Source organism: Delphinapterus leucas, chromosome 4 (genome assembly GCF_059928025.1).
Source record: "Delphinapterus leucas isolate spDelLeu-1000000601 "Yukka" chromosome 4, BTC_Dleu_Yukka2, whole genome shotgun sequence".
In the NCBI taxonomy this organism is placed as follows: Eukaryota; Metazoa; Chordata; class Mammalia; order Artiodactyla; family Monodontidae; genus Delphinapterus; species Delphinapterus leucas.
The window spans coordinates 132,088,264-132,111,662 of NC_143132.1; the positions used below are offsets into that span (position 1 = coordinate 132,088,264).

General features: G+C 45.9%; 1 protein-coding gene and 1 non-coding gene across 4 annotated transcripts in view; one reads left to right on the forward strand and one right to left on the reverse strand.

Annotated features, from left to right (window-relative positions):
• Positions 1–7,255: 7,255 nt before the first annotated feature.
• On the forward strand, positions 7,256–7,362 carry LOC115802703 (U6 spliceosomal RNA). The gene has a single exon (XR_004023228.1). It is a non-coding gene; the product is annotated as a U6 spliceosomal RNA (small nuclear RNA).
• Positions 7,363–20,367: 13,005 nt separating this feature from the next.
• IL20RB (interleukin 20 receptor subunit beta) overlaps positions 20,368–23,399 on the reverse strand; it is a 32,887-nt gene continuing 29,855 nt past the window's right edge. For 2 of the 3 annotated variants that reach the window (XM_030761520.2, XM_022582567.3), the window contains one exon: positions 22,473–23,394. In XM_030761520.2, coding sequence (XP_030617380.2) covers positions 23,287–23,394 — 108 coding nt within the window. In that variant the 3' untranslated portion in view covers positions 22,473–23,286. Of the gene's footprint in view, positions 20,727–22,472; positions 23,395–23,399 lie in introns of those variants that run through there. The other variant, XR_004023217.2, reaches the window with a different exon arrangement.

The following is a 23,399-nucleotide window of genomic DNA, read 5'->3' on the forward strand; positions in this document are numbered from 1 at the left end:
ATGACAATGAAAACACAAGAACCCAAAACCTATGGGATGCAGCAAAAGCAGATCTAAGAGGGAAGTCTATAGTAATACAATCCTACCTCCAGAAACAAGAAACATCTCAAATAAACAACCTAACCTTATACCTAAAACAATTACAGAAAGAAGAACAAAATAACCCTAAAGTTAGCAGAGGAAAGAAATCATAAAAATCAGATCAAAAATAAATGAAAAAGAAATGAAGGAAATGATAACAAAGATCAATAAAACTAAGATCTGGTTCTTTGAGAAGATAAACAAAATTGATAAACCATTAGACAGACTCATCAAGAAAAAAAGAGAGAAGACTCAAATCAACAGAATTAGAAATGAAAAAGGAGAAGTAACAACTGACACTGCAGAAATATAAAGGATCATGAGAGATTACTACAAGCAACTATATGCCAATAAAATGGACAACCTGGAAGAAATAGACAAATTCTTAGAAAAGGACAACCTTCTGGGACTGAACCAAGAAGAAATAGAAAATATGAACAGACCAATCCAAGCACTGAAACTGAGACTGTGATTAAAAACCTTCCAACAAACAAAAGCCCAGGACCAAATGGCTTCACAGGCAAATTCTATCAAACATTTACAGAAGAGCTAACACTTACCCTTCTCAAATTCTTCCAAAATATAGCAGAGGGAGGAACACTCCCAAACTCATTCTACGAGGCCACCATCACCCTGATACCAAAACCAGACAAAGATGGCACGATAAAAGAAAACTACACACCAATATCACTGATGAACAGAGATGAAAAATCATCAACCAAATACTAGTAAACATACTCCAACAGCACATTAAAAGGATCATACACCATGATCAAGTGGGGTTTATCTCAGGAATGCAAGGATTCTTCAATATACGCAAATCAATCAATGTGATACACCATATTAACAAACTGAAGAATAAAAACCATATGATCGTCTCAATAGATGCAGAAAAATCTTTTGACAAAATTCAACACCGATTTATGATAAAAACTCTGCAGAAAGTAGGCATAGACTGAAGTGTCCTCAACATAATAAAGCCCATATATGACAAACCGACAGCCAACATCGTCCTCAATAGTCAAAAACTGAAAGCATTTCCACTAAGATCTGGAACAAGACAAGGTTGCCCACTCTCACCATCATTATTCAACATTGTTTTGGAAGTTTTAGCCACAACAATCAGAGACGAAAAAGAAATAAAAGGAATCCAAATCAGAAAAGAAAAAGTAAAACTGTCACTGTTTGCAGATGACATGATACTATACATAGAGAATCCTAAAGATGCTACCAGAAAACTACTAGAGCTAATCAATGGATTTGGTAAAGTAGCAGGATACAAAATTAATGCACAGAAATTTCTTGCATTCCTATACACTAATGATGAAAAATCTGAAAGTGAAATTAAGGAAACACTCCCATTTACCACTGCAACATAAAGAATAAAATACCAAGGAATAAACCTACCTAGGGAGACAAAAGACCTGTATGCAGAAAACTATAAGACACTGATAAAAGAAATTAAAGATGATAACAACAGATGGAGAGAAAAACCATGTTCTTGGATTGGAAGAGTTAACATTGTGAAAATGACTATACTACCCAAAGCAATCTACAGATTCAGTGCAATCCCTGTCAAACTACCACCAGCGTTTTTCACAGAACTAGAACAAAAAATTTCACAATTTGTATGGAAACACAAAAGACCCCGAATAGCAAAAACAATCTTGAGAAAGAAAAATGAAGCTGGAGGAATCAGGTTCCCTGGCTTCAGACTATACTACAAAGCTATAGTAATCAAGACAGTATGGTACTGGCACAAAAACAGAAATATAGATCAATGGAACAGGATTGAAAACCCAGAGATAAACCCACGCACATATGGTCACCTTATCTTTGACGAAGGAGGCAAGAATATACAATGCAGAAAAGACAGCTTCTTCAATAACTCATGCTGGGAAAACTGGACAGCTACATGTAAAAGAATGAATTAGAACACTCCCTAACATCATACAGAAAAATAAACTCAAAATGGATTAAAGACCTAAATGTAAGGCCAGACACTATAAAACTCTTAAAGGGAGCTTCCCTGGTGGTGCAGTGGTTGAGAGTCCACCTGCTGATGCAGGGGACACAGGTTTGTGCCCCAGTCTGGGAAGATACCACATGTCGCGGAGCAGCCAGGCCTGTGAGCCGTGGCCGCTGAGGCTGCGCATCCGGAGCCGGTGCTCTGCAATGGGAGAGACCACAACAGTGAGAGGCCAGTGTACCGCAAAAAAAAAAAAAAAAAAAAAAACTCTTAGAGGAAAACAAGTCAGAACACTCTATGACATAAATCACAACAAGATCCTTTTTGACCCACCTCCTAGAGAAATGGAAATAAAACCAAAAATAAACAAATGGGACCAAATGCACAGCAAAGGAAACCAGAAACAAGGGGAAAAGGCAACCCTCAGAATGGGAGAAAATATTTGCAAATGAAGCAACTGACAAAGGATTAATCTCCAAACTTTACAAGCAGGACATGCAGCTCAATATCAAAAAAACAAACAACCCAATCCAAAAATGGGCAGAAGACCTAAATAGACATTTCTCCAGAGAAGATATACAGATTGTCAGCAAACACATGAAAGAATGCTCAACATCATTAATCATTAGAGAAATGCAAATCAAAACGACAATGAGATATCACCTCACACCAGTCAGAATGGACTTCATCAAAAAATCTACAAACAGGAAAAGCTGGAGAGGGTGTGGAAAAAAGGGAACCCTCTTGCACTGTTGGTGAGAATGTAAATTGATACAGCCACTATGGAGAACAGTATGGACGTTCCTTAAAAGACTAAAAATAGAACTATCATATGACCCAGCAATCCCACTACGGGGCATATACCCTGAGAAAACCATAACTCAGAAATAGACATGTACCACAATGTTCATTGCAGCACTATTTACAATAGCCAGGACATGGAAGCAACCTAAGCGTCCATCAGCAGATGAATGGATAAAGAAGATGTGGTACATATATACAATGGAATATTACTCAGCTGTAAAAAGAAATGAAACTGAGTTATTTGTAGTGAGGTGGATGGACCTAGAGTCTGTCATACAGAGTGAAGTAAGTCAGAAAGAGCAAAAACAAACACTGTATGCTAACACATATATATGGAATCTTTAAAAAAAAATGGTTATGAAGAACCTAGGGGCCGGACAGGAATAAAGACGCAGACATAGAGAATGGACTTGAGGACACTGGGAGGGGGAATGGTAAGCTGGGACGAAGTGAGAGAGTGGCATGGACATATATACACTATCAAACGTAAAATAGATATCTAGTGGGAAGCAGCCGCATAGCACAGGAAGATCAGCTCGGTGCTTTGTGACCACCTAGAGGGGTGGGATAGGGAGGGTGGGAGGGTGACTCAAGAGGGAGGGGATATGGGGATATATGTATACATATAGTTGATTCACTTTGCTATACAGCAGCAACGAACACAACAATGTAAAGCAATTATACTCCAATAAAGATGTTAAAAATGATAACAATAAAAAATAAAATTTAAAAATAAATAAACGACTTGTCTTGGCTTCCACTGGAGGATGGCTTATGTGTTCCCTCACCCAAATGTTCTTCCCCCAAATCCCAGTTTTAAGATACTGTATTTCAAAAAAGTTGTTTACTTTTTATCACCCATCAAAACAAAAACAAGTTGATTTAGGATCTGATGACATTTAGTGCTTGTAACCACTCCCTCCGTTCACTTCTGGATGTTTCAGGAGGCATTCCTAGTTTTCCTTCCATTTCTCTGACTGTTCCTTCTCCTCCTCCATTGAAGATTCTTCTTTCACTCCTTAAATGTTGGTATTTCTCAGGGTCTGTCCCAGGTCCTCCTCCTTTTCATATATTCAGGCTCCAGGACAACAAAGAAGACAAGGAGAGTCCAAGGTGACCCCCAGGTTTCCTGACTTGAGCAACTGGACAATCATAGATCATTCTAATCAGAGAATCTTTTATTGTAAGGAACAGAAATCCAAACTAGCTCAAGTCAAAAAGGAGTCCTAGGACTTCCCTGGTGGTGCAGTGGTTAAGAATCCACCTGCCAATGCAGGGGACACGGGTTTGAGCCCTCGTCCGGGAAGATCCCACATTCCACAGAGCAGCTAAGACCACACACCACAACTACTGAGCCTGCGTGCCACAACTACTGAAGCCCGCATGCCACGAAGTCTGCTCGCCTTGAGACCGAGCTCCAAAGAAAAAGAAGCCACCACGATTAGAAGACGGCGCACCATAACGAAGAGTAAACCCCCGCTCGCCACGACTAGAGACAGCCCGCGTGCAGCAACGAAGACCCAATGCAGCCAAAAATAAATAAATAAATAAATTTACTCTAAAAACTGGAAAAAGATGTATTAAAGCTACTTGAATGTACTCTTCCAAAAAAAAAAAAAAGAATCCTGTGAGGACACAAAGTGTCTCAGAGAAACACGAAAAACTCCCAGGCCATTGGAAAGGCAAAACCAAAGCCACTTCAAGACAGAGACACTCTCTCCTCCCCATGGAGTGGCTCCTCAGCTTCCCTGACTACCTCCACCCCCTTCCCATCCTCCAATCAGCCACCTCTGAGTCTCCTCCCTTCCTAAACTTCATCTAGCCCTTTATTGCCACCCCAGACACAAATCAGCCAGTCTTTGCGCTCTAGTGCCTACCGTTAACTGAAACTTGGTATCGCTTAGATTCCCCAGAGAGGGCATCTGATCAGCCCATCTCTCCTTTTCGGCATCAGGTCAGCCGGCCAGTGAGCTCCCCTTCGATGAGGTGTGCACTCCTATGCCAATCAGCTATAACTGGGGGGTGGTCGGGGGCCTGCTGTCCACCCAGCAGGGGCTGTGGGTGGAGGAGGATTCTCTAAGAAGGGAGATATCCCCAGATGCGCCGAATACAGTGGTATTGTTAAACACACTAATTCTACAAATATTCATTGTGAAAATGCTAAATGCACAGCAAGAGAAGAGGACTGAGGCTTAAAATGCTCCCATTTTGGAGAAAACAGGTTGAAAAGCACCAGCAGAAGAAGCAGAAGTTTCCATCACTTTAGATGTGACAATCTAGGGAGAAGAGAATTTTGAGAAGTGTATTCATTTCTTATTGCTGCTGTAACAAATTACCACAAACTTAGTGGCTTAAAGCAATACAAATTTATTCTCTTAAAGTCCTAGAGGGAAGGAAAATGAAATGGGCTTTATGAGGCTAAAATTAAGTATTGGCGGAGCTGTGTTACTTTTGAAGGCTCTAAGGGATAATCCATTCCTTGTCTTTTCTAGCTACTAGAGGCTGCCAGCATTCCTTGGCTCGTGGCCTGGCATCACTCTGCTTCCATCATTACAGCTCCTCCTGGAATTAGACTCTCCTGTCTCCTCCCTCTTTTCCTTATAAAGACCCTTGTGATGACATTGGGTCCACCCAGATAATCCAGAATAATCTCCCCATCTCAAGATCCTTAACTTGGTCACATCTACAAAGTCCTTTTTGCCATGTAAGGTAACATATTCACAGGTTCCAGGAGTTAGAACATGGATATCCTTGGAGGGTCATTATTCTGTCTCCCACAAGAAGGATATGTTGGTCGCACGAGACAAACCCCGCCACTAGCCTAAGGAGCAGCCACTGAATCTCACGCAGCCTCATCTGAGTCCTTCAAAAATATCATTTTCACAAAATGGAAGAAATAGAAACCAAATGTCAAAAGATTAGAGGCATGCAGGTGGTGAAAATGAGGAGGGAGAAATGCTGATCATTCCTTGGAAAAGTCCAGCAAAGGAAGACGAGAACTATAACCTGAGAGCAAAAGAAGCAACAGAGTCATTGAGGTATGAAAGTTGGCGGGGCGGGGGTGGGAAGACCCCTCGAGACATGGGGAGGCAGAAATAGATCAAGCCTTGAGGGTCCAGGCTTGAAGGCACCTTTGGGGAAATGCCATGGAGGGGCTCCAAGAGGAAGAGAAGTTCAGCACAACTCAGAGTCTCCAGCTGAGGTTGGATGTTGACTCCACCTCCGTGACTTTCCCGAGCAGCCCCAAGGCCTGGATAAAGAACAAAACGCAAACAGAGGAGACAGTTGGATTGGATGGTTGCATGGAGGCTCTGAGAAGTGAGCGATGCTGTGCTGATGGAGAGAGCAACAGTAGAACAGCTGAGAAGGCAGAGAAGCCAGGGAAGGCTGGGGAGTGGAGAACTGAAGTGGGAGGGAGAGCCAGACAGCAGCCTAGGGAAGGGCTCCATCAGTACCTGCAGAGTGACAGCACACACGGAAGAATAAACAGCCAATCCCTAGCCACGGTGCTGCTGGTCAGGGGGTGTGATGTAGGATCTGGGGCCGCAGAGGAGGGGTTGCGACTGGGTGGGGGGCGGGGCTGCAGATGAACAGCATCACATCCCTAACCAGGCCACACCCAAGGCTCACAGAGCTACACAGGTGAGGGTGCCCGGCTTTCCTCCAGTATCCATTTGGTCACCACAGTCGAAGGAGCCCCTGGCCGCCCAGAAGGAAGGAATCAAGGTTACCTCACCAGCTTCCACCAAGTGGTCTATCATTATTTAGCCCTATATCTTTTTTGCTGGGGTCGGGCTGGGGGGACAGTTTTATACACTGTCTCCACCTGCCATGAAAATGTTTATCCAGGTTTGTCAGATGGACACTGGCAGAAAGCACATTTCTCCTCCCAGGGAAAAGAAAGATGTCACTGAAATTATCTTGGGTTCCATAGGTGACATTAGTACAGCCAGACTGCAAAACATCAAGTGACAATTTTCATGTTAGTTTCTGTTGCGCTAAATGGAAATCCTACCCTTGTGTCGATTATATTGGTGAGAAAATTCCCCCAGCCGCTGGCCCGGCGCGGGGCTGCACCTGGGCCCAGGGGCCACTTATCTGCCGTGCAGGTGAATTCTACGCAGCTTGGCTCTAGAGGAAAATGCATCTTACATAATGTTCTGCTCCACAGATAAGTCTGTTGTTAATATGCCTCAGACTGCCTTGGCTTTGGCTATTATCACAGATACATGCAACGTACATCATTTTTATCAGTGTGCATTGTACTTGGGGTTGACAAAAAATAAAAAAGGAAGAGAGACCACAGGATATCATTTGTTATTTTTTAAAAAAGAAAAAAAAATGTTTGCTACGGATTCCACCCATACCACATATTATTCCCAATGAATAAATTGGAACATCGTGCTCGCTTCGGCAGCACATATACCAAAACTGGAGCGACACAGAGAAGATTAGCATGCCCCCTGTGCAAGAATGACATGCAAATTCATGAAGCATTCCATATCTTTTTAAAAAAAACTGGAGCATCAAACATGCATTAGTCAAATGTGTGGGTTTTTCAGAGTGGACTTTTCCATAGTTCAGTGTGATTGAGTAGTACGTGTAGGGCATCATGCCTGAGCAGCATGCTGCCTGCCACGACTCTGCCCCATCTTTTAAATGTATGGGGTATTTTTTCCCAAAAATGAGAGAAGAGGATTTGGTAATGAATTCTTTTAGCTGAGGGAACGGAGGAAAAGTGGGGGCCTAGTGTGAACCTGGGCCATTTCTGCTTTCATATCCAGGAATTGATCAATCTGGGGAAACTGAGGTAGCTCAATCAGATGTTTGTTCCAACAGAAGCCAGCTTTGCTGCACAGTGAGTCCCAGCTGCACTGTCGGCAGAACTCCTGTCCCTCCTTGGGAGACCCTCCCCTGCGTGGGGCATTCAAACAGTGTGACGCTGTTTGGGGGTGTTTGGGTAGTGATTGGACAGTAATATATTTCCTCGTTTCCTGGACCCAGGAAGGCAGAAACTTGAATGATGACCAGTGATGAAACCACCAGCACAGCCAGGCCAGGCCCAGGAGCCCACAGGCTGAAGAAGCCCCAGTGAGTTGATTGCATCCATGTCTCTAGGTCTCATGTTCCCTTGTGTGAGACGCCCTGGGGGGACTAAATGACCAGTGACGATCTCCGCATCAACCATGTGCACAATGCCTAATGGACGGATTTCACCCTCACTCTAGTCTGGCCTCTCCAAATGTTTCTGGGCTTCCTGCTCGTCGGGGGGCAGCTGAGGTGCTGGTTGAGGATCCCACCTGAGCTCTGGCTGAACCCCATCCCCAAGAAAAGCCCAGATCCCAGACTAGAGTTGGTACTGAGAGGAAGGGATCCCAAAAATGTGGATCTGAGCACATGGATGGAGACTGGAGAGTCCAGCTCCCACAAGGAACGAGAATCTTCTGACAAGGCTGACCAAGAGCTTTGCGCATCACCTGCCCCAAGAGGGCGCGATGACAGATCCAATCGCAAACAACGTGCACAAGGGCTGATGGGGGACATGTGGAAGGGACCCTCTCAATGCTCCATCCAGATCCTCTTGGGTCCCTTCCACCGTTCCTGTGCATCTCCCTCCCGGCTTCACTATGCTTTTCCCTAATGACCACCATCCCACTTCTGGGATTCAGACCCTTCAAACAGAGATTAGTTTATGAGTCCTGGACAGGACTGAATGCGAGGCCAGAGTCTTAGATGTTTTCCAGAGTTGATCCAGACCACCAGAATTCTCTCCAGCCCGTCACTCATGTATTCCCAGCACGCTCTAATCTCCCTCACCTCTTTGCTCATCCCATGTCCCGACTGCCTGCCTGCCAACCACTGAACCATATTTATGGTTGTCTTCTACGTGACTCAGAGCATAACATGGTTAAATCAGGAACCCCAGTACTCCTCTGTCTTACCCTCAGCTGCAGGAGCCTGGAGGCATGTTTAACAGTCACACAGAAAGTGCTATGGTGCCTGTGCTTTGTCCCAAATCCAAGAGGAAGGCTCTTCTGTCCAATGTGGTTTAAAACGCCCCTCCCACTGTAGATCGTAGCAGCGAAGAATGCTGAGCAGGGCAGAACACAACATCCAGGCCCCAGAAACAGGCTGAATGCCCAGGTTTGGGGAGGAGAGAGCAAGAGAGTGTGAGAGCCGCCCAGCACTCACAGCGCCCCCACATCCCCATCCTGGCAGTCTGGCAACAAGTCACTCCTCACAGGCCTGAAGCCAGAGCCCAGCGCTTACTCATTCGATAATAGACAGTAATTGCATATGCGCCTGTCCATAGAAATCAGCGAATAAAGAGTCAGTAGTTACAGATTTACTTTTCACATCTGTTGGTACAAAGATGAAGAGCTTTCTGTCAACAGTAAAAGTAACTCAGTCCAAAGTGAGTCCAGAACTTAACAAATTACACCCTCTGCCTCTTAGTCCATTGGGTAAGGATAGCAAGTCACCGAGGGGCCATTGGGGGTGCCTTCTTAGCTATGCACATTAAGGCCTTACCTATATTCGGGGAGAGGATGCTAAGGCCCCATGGGGATGTAGGTATATAACTCCCTATTGCTGATGCCCTGGAGGAGTGTAACAGGATTATATGGTGCTGTGAAGCCACACCCCTGCCTGACATCCCACGATCTGCAGGGCTCAGGAGAAAGGTGGACAGTCTGTAGTAGGATCTGGGATCTTCTGGGAATAAAGCGTCTAAGATCCAGACTTGCGGCTAAGAAAGCTGTCGGGGTGGACAGGTCTATGGGAAATCTGGAACGGGGACCCAGGCCCTAACCAGAGGCCTGAGGCCTGGGTTCAGGGCTTGTGAGGCGAAACTAGAGCTGGCAGGGCACCTGGCTGGGGCCTGTGCTGGGCCCTGAGGGTAACAGCTGAGCAGGTGAGCAAAACCTGAGTAAATAACTTGGAGGCCAAGGTGAGAGTTCACTCTGCAGAAGACAAACATCCATCCATCTAGGACCAGACTTTGGCAGGGATGCCCTGTGGCAGTGACCACAGTTCAGATCCAGGGGTTAAACCATCAGGGGTTCTGGAACAGCATGGAGGTGAGATATGGAGGCCTTGAGAGGTGGTTCTCATCACCCCTAGTTAGAGCCTGTGGGGACTCCCCAGGGTAGGTAGAAACAGTAAAGCAAGAGGATAGAATTTTTGTTTCGAGCTGGTGATGTGGCTCAAACATAAAAATCTTAAAACAGAACAAAACACACACAACACTCCAGTCTAAACAGGTGGGCCGTGGAAGAGGCTTGCACAAGCTGGAGGAAGAGAACAGAGACTCTTTTACTGGCAACCCTGTCTAGGGGTCTACCAGCCCTGCTGCCATTCTCACTGGAGGTCAGCTGGGGAAGGACCTCTACTGAGACCTCATTCCAGAGTGCCAGCTCACTCCTCCTTTTACTCCTGTCACCTTCATAAAGGCCTGGATTGAAGAGCTCCCCTGCATAAATTTAATATTGATTGGGTCAACATTCTAGAGTCCAGAGTGGCAACCACTTGGTAGCCTCTCTGGCCATCTCCCCAAGGCAATGCTCTCTGCCTTCCACCAATGGCCCGGGGAGAGATGCTCACCACATCTGGCCTCCCTCGCACCCCGGGGAAGAGGCCCAGTCTGTTGCAGCTGAGAAAAAACTGAGAGAGTAGTGCCTGGCCCTCCACGGCAGTCCCCATTGCACCCCTCTCCTCCCACCCTGTGAAGCGACCATCTCGGCTGCGCCAGGCCTCACAATTCACAAAGGGGTCCACATGCACAGCCCACCGAACAGCATCACTTGGCCTGCATTACCTCTCCATAATAATCTCATACATCAAAGCGGGGAGAGACCTGGCTCTGCCTGTAAGCGACTCCGTTAGACATTGAATATCATTATCAGAAGCCCCTCGCTCCCTCGGCTTCGTATGCAAACTCCTGAGCTCCCTGGAGTCCTTCCTGAAGAAAGTGCCCTGCACGACGGACATTTGTTATTTTGCAGGAGAGGACGCTGAGGCTCCACGGGGACCTAACCAAATGAACTGCAGCCAAGAATTGGTGCCAATCAAGACCTACATTGACACCTAGTGGCATCTCTCGGAACTGCAGCTGGCTCCGGCGGGTTCCTCTGGAAGCCACTCTCAGAAAAGCAAGAAACAAAGCCACTGATCCAAATATTTACAAATATCCGAGAAGAAGACAGAGTGGGAAACAAATTCACTTTTCAGCACCTCTTTGGTGATAGACAAACCCACACTTCATGTTTAAATATCTTAACTTGGCATGAGAGGGAGAAATTGAAACCATTACTCTTTCATCTCATCTCAGGATAAAATTCATTGAGAAAGAAAGGGAGGAATAGAGTCAAAAGCCTAAGTGGAATCCAACTTTACATTGCACATCCCTCTGATCTACGAATCCGACCTACATACAGTCACACAAGTGTGCAAAGATAGTCACTGCAGCAGTGCTGGGAATTTTTTTTAAGTGGAAATAACCTAAAAAGACCAACTATTATATATAATATTATACATTATTGTATATAATACATTATATATAAATATGTTATATTTATATATAATATATATTAAAATATAGATATCTAATAAAAGTCATATATAGTGATATATAGTGATATATAGATAGATCACCTGGTGTACGTGTCATGACTTTTGTTATTGTTACATAATACGATTTTACCTTTATTTGGAGTCTCCTTTCCTCCTGATGCAGAAAAAGTAACCATGGTGAATCCTGGATAAAGTCAGGCATTTTATTTTATTTTTTTAACATCTTTATTGGAGTATAATTGCTTTACAATGGTGTGTTAGTTTCTGCTTTATAACAAAGTGAATCAGTTGTACATATACATATGTTCCCATATCTCCTCCCTCTTGCGTCTCCCTCCCACCCTCCCTATCCCACCACTCTAGGTGGTCACAAAGCACCAAGCTGACCTCCCTTTGCTATGCGGCTGCTTCCCACTAGCTATCTATTTTATGTTTGGTAGTGTATATATGTCCATGCCACTCTCTCACTTTGTCACAGCTTACCCTTCCCCCTTCCCATATCCTCGAGTCCATTCTCTACTAGGTCTGTGTCTTTATTCCTGTCTTACCCCTAGGTTCTTCATGATGAAGGCATTTTATATTTAAACTTAGTCAATGCAGAAGTTTTCTTTCCTTACCTTGGCCTATAGATTTAGGGGCTTACTTCATATCACATCTTCAGAGGGGGAGTGTCTGCTCCCCAAAGCTCCAAATGGAGGTTTATCACTGACCCCTCAGCTCCTGAGTCCCCAAACTCTATCCTGAGCGTTCTATAACACCCTCATATGTTATGTCTAACCCCCAGGGGAGGGCACAGGAGACGCCCTTTTGACATCCTGACTGTTTTTTCTTACTTCCTCATCTTCCCTCTCCCTCAGCCACAGCTTGATCTAGCCTGAGTTTGGGAAGAGGGGGAAAAACTGCCAAAACATAACCTTTTCTGCTCAACCTTTTCTACTTCATAGTTGGGTTGAACATTTTAGCCTAAAATCCAAGAACTGGCATATTTCATCTCTGATTCCACTGTGACAGCTTCCTTGAAGAGATGAGTATCTCCCACCTACCTTCCCAAATCGGGAGTGGAGGAGGGCTCCAGAGAAGAGGGAGTGTGGGATGGGAGAACCAGATCTGCTGACACTTCACATATTATCCCATCTCTGAGAGAGAAGGATCTGGAAGTAGGCACAGCAAACAGTCACAGAGCTCACACCTAGGATGAAGGAGAAAGGAAGGAAAGGAGGGGCTTTTTGATTTACGTCCTTCTATGTTGCCCGAACTTTTTACAGTAAGCAGGTATTCCTTTTGGAGATAAATTTAGTTGGCCTAAAGATTAAAAATCAAGAGGCTAGCCAGATCTTAAGTTTGTTCCCTTCCTCTTCTTTCCATCCTTTGAAAGCAGCGCCTGTGACAGCTCTACAGTAGGACAGCAAGCTGTTTCCTCCCTTGCCCGTCCTGTCCCCATCACTGAACCAGCCAGGCCCCAATCACAGAGCCGAGTGTCAACACTGAGGAAAACCCCTGGAATAAGCTCCTACTGTGTGTGTGGTACTCTGTGTCTGAGCCCTAAACGACGAGTGCCTTGAGCTCCTCATAAACTACATGTGGACCAGAAGTAACAGAAAAGTCTTTTTTTTTTTTTTTAATGGAAAAAAAAAGCCTGTTAGTCTATGGAGAGAGAAGGGAGTAGTAGAAAGTTGTGGAGACGACAGTCGCACGCCCCCTGTTCTCCCTCCCTGGGCAAAAGAAGGCAGGACACACTTTTGACCCAGATGTTTCCTGTGATGGAAATGTGATCGCACTGATGCCGGCTCTCCTTGCTCTGTTCCCAGTGAGGCATGCCGGTGGTGGTGCTCGGGAGGGATTGTTTGGGTTTTTTAATTACTTTGCCCTCACCATAATCAGTGCACTATTCTGAACTGGAAGTTTTTTCAATTACGGAAATTTTTCAGCCATTACCTCTCCTGTGATCTCACCAGTTTTCTCACTCAGAACGCCTCTCGGATTAGAATTTCTCAGTCTATCTTCCATGACTCTCAACTTCATAGTTTTCATTTCTCCATCTTTTGGTTCTGTATTATATGTAATTTCTTTCTCTCCTTTGATTGACTCATCTCTCATCAGCTATTCTAGCCTCTTATTTATCCTACTTATTGGAGTCTTTTTATTTCCAAGAGCAATATTTTTCATAACCGCCTGTTCACATTTAATCATCTCCTGGTCTCCTTGCAAAGATGCTATTCCCTCCTTACCTCTTCAATATGTAACATGATATTAAACTTTAAGGGAATATCCAAATACTGTACCTAACACCCATAGAGAGGACATAAAAAGGATTGAGTTTTTGGACATTTCAAAGGATTTGTGAAGAGGATGTCTTTGGAGAGAGTGTTGGAGTGCTCTGAGTTTCACTGACCCCAGGCTAAGGATGGAATGAGGGGCAGTTTATCTCTTAAGCCCAACCTTAGGGTTCCATGCAGAGAGCCTGATGTGTGTTCCCTGCTGTTAGGGAAAAAGGAGCCTGGGTGCCTGGCTCAGTTGGAGGAGGCCAAAAGGCCTATGAATACAGAGCAGGTGGTAGTGTCTGAGGAAACCAGAGGAAAGCTGCAGCTGTGGACTAGCCTGTGTTCTCCAGGGAAACCCTAAGGGCCTGACTTGTGATTCACTGACAAGGGCTGCCAAAGGCTGCAAGCAGCATCCTTACCTGCCATGAGAGTCTAAGCCCCATTGGATCTGCTGGATCCTGTGGCCCGAATGGCAGAGCAGCTTGCACCGCAGCCTGGACCGATGCAGAGCCTTCTCTTGTTCTGGGCCCCACTCAAAACTAGCGTCTTGGGGCTTCCCTGGTGGTGCAGTGGTTGAGAGTCCGCCTGCCGTTGCAGGGGACACGGGTTCGTGCCCCAGTCCGGGAGGATCCCACATGCCATGGAGTGGCTGGGCCCGTGAGCCACGGCCGCTGAGCCTGCGCATCCGGAGCCGGTGCTCCACAACGGGAGAGGCCACAACAGTGAGAGGCCCGCGTACCGCAAAATAAATAAATAAATAAATAAATAATAAATTTTTAAAAACCCACCACCTGGCTAAGCTTATAATATTCCATGATGCAGTGTCATTCTCCAGGATCCATCCTTCTTCTGCAGAGGTCAAATAGGCGAGGTGAATGGGGGTGGGGTAGGAATCACCACCCCTGCACCTTTCAAGCCCTTGATGGTGGCACTAATCTCTGCAATCCCCCCAGGAGTGTAGTATCGCCTTTGAGTTACTAGTTTCCTAGGTGGAGGCAGCTTTAGTGGCTTCCACCTGGCCTTTCCCACCTCACTCCACAGGTCAGAGAAGCAGTGTGGGAATTCTGCCAGCTAATGAGTATATCTATTCCAGTTATGCATTCCAGAACCAGGGAAATAGCCACAGGGTGTGTTCAGGGACCCACTGGGCCCACTCTGACATGGACCTGAATTAAACCCCGTTGATCACCTGACTTCTGTAAGTCACTGCTCTGACTGGTGGACCACAGTGACATGTGGGGTCTCCCAAAATCACTGTCAGTTCAGAATCAGTGTCCAGTAGTCCCCAAAAGGCCTGATTATTTCCTTTCCCCCAATGCAGTTACCCTGATAAAAGGCTATAAGTCCCTTTGGGGAAACCTGGGAGGAAGAATAACAGTACAAATGTTTGGTAATGTTCCAGGGTCCTTCCTAAAGGGCATTAGCACCCCCTTCATTCAAGGGCCTCTGGGTCTATAAACTGGCTCAGGTCTGGGAATTGATTGAGAGGCCACAGTCCTCTGTTTTTTTAAAAAATTTTATTGGCGTATAGCTGATTTACAATGTTGTGTTAGTTTCAGGTGTATAGCATAGTGATTCAGTTATACATATACATATATTCATTCTTTTTCAGATTATTTTCCCATATAGGTTACTACAGAATATTGAGTAGAGCTTCCTGTGCTACACAGTAGGTCCTTGTTGGTTATCTATTTTATATGATTCAGGTTAGACTTTTGTTCCCTTGACCTAGACCTTTTCTGTTCCTACAGATCAAGTAGGAATGTAGTAGGCTTCCTATCAATTTCACTTCTAGGAACACCATGATGAAGTAGCCAACGCCCTAAGCCTGTATGAGTCAGACTTTCCCAATGGCTGCCTTGACTTTGCTGTCTATTACACTAACCATGTCCACCTTGCTTTTGGCGGTTGATTGCCACCACTTGGCTCCTGCCACCCCGGATCTAATTACTCCCATTGCATTTAGGCCTCGATGACTGCAGCTGCCACTGTGAGATCTGACCTGCAGAGAAAGGTGATCAGAGCTCTCCAAGGATGTCAGGGCTCCCCTCACAAACTTATTTCTCACAGTGATGGTGAAAGGTCTTCTGCAGAGAAAGACAAATACTGCATGTTTTCACTTGTATGTGAAATCTACAAACTAAAACAAACAAATGAATATAACAAAACAGAAGCAGACTCACAGATACAGAGAACAAACTAGTGGTTCCCAGTGGGGAGAGGGGTGGGAGGAGGGGCAAGACAGGACAGAGGAAGGAGGTTAAGAGGCACAAACTAGTAGGTATAAAATAAATAACATACAAGGATGCAATGTGCAGCACAGGGAATATAGCTAATATTTTATAACAACTTTAAATGGAGTATATATAACCTATAAAAATATTGAATTACCATGTTGTACACCTAAAACTAATATATTATAAATCAACTATAATTCAACTTTTAGAATAAAATAAGATAAAAAGAAAGGTATGTCTTCTGGACCCTCCCAGTGGGGGAGAGAGAGAGAGAGAGATTTATTATAAGGAATTGGCTCATGTGATTTGGGGGCTGACAAGTCCCAAGATCTGCAGTTGGCAAACTAGAGACCCAGGGGAGCCAATGGTATAGTTGCTGTCTGAGTCTGAAGGCCTGAGAACAAAGAAAGCCAATGGTGTAAATTCCAGTCCAAGCTTGAGTCTGAAGACAGAAGTCTGATGTCCCAGCTTGAAAACAGTTGGGCAGAGAGAGAGAATTCTCTCTCACTCAGCCTTGTTATTCTACTCAGGCCTTCAAGTGACTTGATGAGACCCAGCCACCACGAGCAGGGCACTCTGCTTTACCCAATCCACCATTTCAAATGTTACTCTTCTCCGGAAACACCCTCACAGACACACCCAGAATCGTGTTCATCCAAATATCTGGGCACCCCATGGCCCAGCCCAGTTGACACATAAAGTTAACCATCACAAGCTGGAAAAACAAAATTCATTACCTACATGGGAGTTACAGTCTGAGAGTTTCAGCAGGAAAGATTACGAAGAACCCACAAAAGTATTCATAGGAGAAAGAAGCAGCTTTAAACCTCAGTGGGTCCCAGGAAGCCCAAACCCAGCTTTCCACTGTTCCAATCAAGTAAGACCTTTCCTGATCCCCCTTTTCCCTCTTCCCTTGAACTCCAATCTCAGAGGGGTCCACAATGGCTGCAGGTGAAGGAGGAGGATGTAAAAAAAGAGAGATAGAAGCTGACCACACCCTTCCCTGAAGTCAGGAAGCCACCTGCTAAAGACAAAAGAAACTTTATATCTCATGAGAGTTCAAAGTTGTTATTACTATCTGGGAATAGGCAATTTTAATTATGAATGCAAACTCGTAGTGAAAGTGGCTCTAGAGCTTTCTATTACCCAGAAGTATCCAAAATACTCTCAATTGGCAGGGAAAAAAAGCTGCCACCACTACATTTTAAGGAAGAGTGGGAGACATTCCATGAGTTTTTAGATTTTCAAATTACCTATTATTTCCATCTCTTCTGTTATGAATTCTTCTGTCTGTTGAGTCTGTAAAATGAGCCTCAAGATGAATTTCGTAATGTCCTTTGTCATCTTTGTTCCAAAGCTCATTCTGCCTGGGAGTGTTTTCCATGAACAAGTCCTTGCATGGTAAGAACTTTTGCAGCTGACTTAGCCCATTCTTCCTGGTTTGCACACCCAAGGTGGACTCTTAAATTATGGACTTTCAGGTGCTGGCTCTCAAGCAACAAAATTCCTGGCGCTGCACCCCTGGCGCAGGACCAGCCCAGTTCCCATCTTTAGCAAAGATGCCCCTTCTCCTTCCTGCACCATGGGCAAGCAGCACGTTTCTGGAGTGTTTTCAGCCCCCATTTGCTGGATAGGCAAGACAACCAGCCCCAACCCCAGCTTCATGCAGCAAGCACGGGTCCACTCTCCTGCCAAGCACAGGGTACACTCATCTCCATTCCCACATGAGCTTTGAAGTTCAATCTATGTATACCCACTTCCTTCTACCCTTGGGCTACATTTCACCAGCCTACTCTGTAGGTTTATTCTTCATTATTGGTCCACAAAGATCGATTTATTTTTTGATTCATTCATTGGCTCGTGTGTGTGTGTGTGTGTGTGTATGCACATTTCATCAATCACTCCTCTGTGGCTGGAGGAGGTTACAGAGGGGGCTTGATGTGTGCTCACTCCACCATCTTGATCAATGTCTTCCAGGCATGTCTCAGACACTACTGAGCTAGACAAGCAAGAAGCATGTCCAGACCTGGTCATCTCAGTCTTCACAGAGTGGACAGGCCCATTTCCAAAGTGGCAACACTCTCCCTTGGTGATGGGAGGAGTTTGCTTATTAGTAGCTAAAGAAGAACTCCTTTCCTCTCCTGTCCTATCCTACCCAGAAGAGTGGTCATGAGAGCTGACACAGGGCAGGCTGGTTGAATATCCTGGAGAGGCACAATTCCAGAGGTTCAGTGATACCAAGTTTCAGTTCACGGTAGGCACTGGAGCGCAAAGACTGGCTGATTTGTGTCTGGGGTGGCAACAAAGGGCTAGATGAAGTTTAGGAAGGGAGGAGACTCAGGGGTGGCTGATTGGAGGTTGGGAAGGGGGTGGAGGTAGTCCACCGCCTTGGCTCAGGCCCAAGCTTCTTATCAGCTCTTCAGCCTGAGGCCTGTCTTTGCCAATGCCAGGTTAAATTTCTCCTTCAGAGTTTAAAACTTTGTTAGAAAAGAAAAGAAAGATAAAAGGAAGGAAGGAAGGGGGAGGGAGGGAGGGAGGGAGGAAGCCCTTCAGAGCGGTTAATGTAGGCGGGATGGCATCAGAGGGCCCTAGTTCTGGGGTGTGATCTCCTAACCCAAAATAACATCTGTAGGCTGACACCAAGGCAGTTTGATAGAAGACTTCCTGGCATCTCCAGGAAATTTGGAGATGTGTGGCCACCTCGTAGATGAGTCATTTTAAAGCACAGGAGCAAACGTAGAAGTTACTGAGGTTTACACAGGCACTTATTTTTCCAACAGCCAGGTTTTTTAAAGTCGTTTTTTAAAAATTTCCCCAGTGGGGTGCAGTAGAGGGACCAGGGACATGTACCTCCTCCCACAGGAGAGTTTGCGCTTTTGCACTGGGGGCTTTTTGCAGGTACCTGAGAAGGCTCGTCAAATTTTCCTCCAAGGTCCTTAATGGGCTTTTACAACCTCTCCTGGGCTGGCAGCCCGCTCCAGTCAAGGAGGCAGAAAGGGCTGTGTCTTCCCTTTGTGAACCTCCTGCTCCCACCTGTGTGGGTTTTCCAGGCTTTTTTGTTAGATGCTTGAGGACCTGAGAATCCCTTGAGCCAGAAAGAGAAAACTGTAATTTGGGGTCAACTCTTGTGTGCCACTTCCAAACGTCACAGTCTGGGCGCCAAAATGGTTTAACATGACCCTCCCGTCGTGGGAACAAGAAAGTCAGTCAAATCCAGGGATAGGCTAGAAATAGAACACATGGGGGAAAATACCAAAAACTCCTTTTTTAAGACGTAGGGAAGGGCAGCACAGAGGAAAGACCGACAGACAGGGGAGGAGGGAGAACCACGTGGGCACAGAGTGGAGCCCTCAATCATGAGCTGGGGACAGACTGAACACGAGCGAGGAGATGGTGGCCTTTGCTAAACTCTAAATCTACTGACGGCAGTGGAGGTTTGCTAGGGACCAAGCCCGTGGAAGTTTGCTGTTGAGTTCTCATTCTAGGAAACTTGCCTGAGTTTTCCTTTTCTCTATCCCGGAAGCCCAGGGCGCTTCGAGGCGAGTGGGAACAAAAGAAGGAATTTCCCGTACTCAACACTAGGTGGCGCCAGACAGCTGTGGACGTAATGAGGTTTCCCCCTCCAGGTGGGCTCAGAAGCTGGCGGAAGTTCCCTGAAGGGACCGAGTCAGGCCAGATTACAAGGAAACTGAGAATCCTAAGCACCCACAGGAAGTTAGCCAAAGCATAAAATGGGCACACAGAAAAATAAGTAGAAAAAACAAATCTAAGAGTTGGGGAAATGTAGCACAGAGGCTAGACAGAGTCTACAGTCTGTAAAAGGAACTTAAAAGAACTTTGCCGCGGAAGCCTTGGCAGGAAAGATGTGCAAGTGCAAAAAGATTGGAAGGGGAGGCTTCGCAGGCGTTCATGATGGGGAGGGTCATGGCCTGGACCAGGTAATGCTAGTGGTGACCACCTTCTGACTGCTGTACCTACATTTACTAGTCTACATTTACTAGTATGATTCTTTGATACAGCAAGTCAATAAGCCCAACAGGATTCAATAACAAGAATCAGTAGAAATACATTCTATTCATCTTCTCTGAGCATTTGATTTTTGTGTGTACAGTTATGGACCCATGACTTTTCAAATTTATTGTGTCCATTGATGTAAGCCAGAACTCTCTTTTTGATGCTCACATTGTCCCAACTTTGGCTTGGGCAAATTTACCCCTTTTAGATTGATTCTTGCATAATTTTGAATGACCCAACTATTGAAAGCTTTGTTTCTGGCCTAACAAAGTGTAGGTATCCTGGGATTGCCTTGCACCCTTCCACCCGAGACCAGGCATGGAATCAGACATTGTTCCAAGATACCATGGCTCCTTTGGGGAGAAAAATAGCATTAGAAACCAAAATCTGGGGTACATTGCAACTGGGCCATTTCAGTGGCAAAAAGCCATAAAGGAAATATATTTTTCATTTAATGTTTTATAAAGACATGACTTCATATTGCTATATTCAGTTCAGTTCCAGCAGTACACTGCTCCTCCTCAAATGTTTGAGTCTACCATTGGTCTTCCCTTCCACTAATCTTGAAATCTAGGTTCCCGTCAAAATAAACACAATTATTGGTCTTCTCTGGTGGCGCAGTGGTTGAGAGTCCGCCTGCCGATGCAGGGGACGCGGGTTCGTGCCCCGGTCCGGGAGGATCCCACGTGCTGCGGAGCGGCTGGGCCGGTGTGCCACGGCCCCTGAGCCTGCACATCCAGAGCCTGTGTTCCACAACGGGAGAGGCCACAGCAGTGAGAGGCCCGCGTACTGCAAAAAAATAAATAAATAAAAATAAACACAATTATTTACTTGCTCTGACAACTTAAGGGAATAGCTTTAAAAAAATACACTGTCAATACAAACAGTATAAATACTAAATATAGTTTTTGTTTTAGACCGCACACTCCTGAGGCTTTGTTGCCAAACCATTTTGTTCTAGAGTCATGCTTAATCTCCCACACTGTGTGACTTATTTGACAGTTGTGGTTCTGCTGTTTCCATTTATTTTCCTTCAGAGGAGGATGCAACCTGCCCTTACCCCACCCCTCCATTTTCTGCTCCACCTTGTCATTTTCCCATAGGACTTACAAACTCCCAATATACTAGATAATTCACTTAATAATGATCATTGCTAGTATTATTTTATTATTATTTCTCCTTTCCCCCCCACATTCGAATGTAAGCGTCATGGAGCAGGGGTTTTATTCCTTGGACTCTGGCAGCATCTGAAGGCAGGACTAAGAAAGTTGGGCTTGATTCTGGGGTCACGGGTGTCAACTCAGTTGAGCAGCATGAAGGACTGTGAGAGATGGTCAGTCTCCCTGCCATCCTGTTGTAGTTATTAATCACACCCATTTTCATTCATTAAAGTGTCCCAGCTGAAAGGGCCGGGTGATTGGAGAGGAGGAGGGGAGGCTGGGGAGTTAGAACACAAGTACTCCGGGCCAGAGGGAATGGCCAGCTACAGGGGAGGCAGCCCCCCTACTTTCAGGAACTAGCTCAATGTCCGGTGCATGGCTGGGCTTCGATAAGTGATTCTGGGGACATGGGACGACACTAGAATAACTGAGAGAAATTCCTGTATACCTGTAAATGCCTGCAAGGTGGATGGGCAGTGAGACTATCTGTGAGAGGGACGCAAGCAGAGGGAAGTCAGGGGTCATTTCTGGGTTCTGGGCCTAGACAGGTGACAGGCGAGAGGGAGGAGGGGGTTGGCGACTGGTGAACTAGTATCGTCTTTATTTCTGCAAACTAAAAATATGTTTCCAGGTTAGGCCAAAGGTAAAACGAACACATACTCTTCGCACAAGAGTCAGACAACACAGAGGCATACAAAATGGTACAGATGAAATGATCTTCAGTGATCTCATCTTAAAGAGAGCCCATCCTCTGGCTCCTCGAAACCCCACCAGATGGAGAGAGGTCTGTGGGCCTCTATCCTGTAGGGGAAACACCTGGCTGAAGCAGTTAGACTGTCTCCACCTCTGGGCTGGCTGGAAGGGGCCCAGGAAGTGGGGGTGGAGACAAACCAGTTCAGAGGCTCCAGAACTGGGAGGGCTGGGGTCTAAAAGGGAGGCACAGGCCTTGCCCAGCAATCGTTTCAGCCTTCAAGAAACTTCCCCCTCCATCCCTTCTCTGACCCTGACTCCTCCTCACCTGGTGGGGGAGAGGGTCGGGAAGAGGCTTCAGTCGCGTGCCCCAGATGAACATGCTAGGAGAGTTAAGGACACCCGAGGAGCTGTCTTAAGGAAAAGAGGTCCCCAAGGGATTTCCTGTATCACAAGGCCTCCAGGAAGACGCAGGAACATCCTGGCCGGATGAGGCTTTGGCCAGCTGCTTCAGTCACGTTTCCCATGCAGCCAGACGCTGCCCCTCGCTGGTTCCCTGCCCCATCCCCTACCTGGGGCTACTCCCACATCTCCTGACCAAAGGTGGTCTTCAGGTGACTTGCACTCAAGGTTGGTGATATAACTGGAACCCTAAAGACAACTTTTTTGGAAGAAACCACAATGATTACCCAAGGTGACACCTTTTTATTTTTCATTCAGTGCTATAACAACAGTACAGGAAAAAGGAACACAGCAAACATTGCACTTATGATCAACATCCTTCTGCGGTCTCATCTTATCATGCACATGCATTTTAGCTGCTGTCCTCAGTGTGCACACACTATCTACCCTGTACAGCATTTCACATGTCTGCGGCGTCTGCGCGCAGCCCATTTTCAGGGGGCTGTGGCCTCCCTCCGGGTCATGGTTTGGAGAGCTGGCTGAGCCATTCAGTCACCTCTGAGCAGGCATTTGGCTTGAAGTGAAATCAACCCCATTGCACCCACCCTTCCTTTCCCCTTCAAGGTTCCTCTAGCAAAGCAGGATCTCCAAGCCAGCAGGTGTATAGAGCCTGGGATTATTCCTGTTACACGTGTATCTACTGCTCTTCAGAAAAGCAGAACCAATCCCAATGCACAGTGTTGCCAATTTCCCTACAGCTCTGCAAGTGGTGGAGAGATGATATGGATATATATACATATGGTTTAATGGTTGGGTACTTAATCCCCTCCTTGTATAGTTGAGAAAACTGAGAGACGAAGCACCTTCCACAGGGTCATCCCTCTAGAGGACAGCAGAGAGATCCAGTGCTGGACGTTGCATCCCCTGACCCCCTCTCAGTGCTCCGTCAGCCACACCACTCTACCTCTGACAGTTGCTTCTCACACAGACACAGCAGGCTCTTCTTCTCTTGTCCTTTGTCCTTGGAGGAAAGCCGAAGCACGGCCCTTCCCCTCACTGTCCCATGTCCGGCAGACCAGGTTTCTAGGCTTCATCTGCTAGATCCAGGCCCTGAGGAGCGCCTCAGAAGACAGCCCGGCCGCCACACAGGCTTCTACCTCTTCCCTTCTGCAGCTGATCAGCTTCTGGGGTGAACTGGTTATTTTCTGAA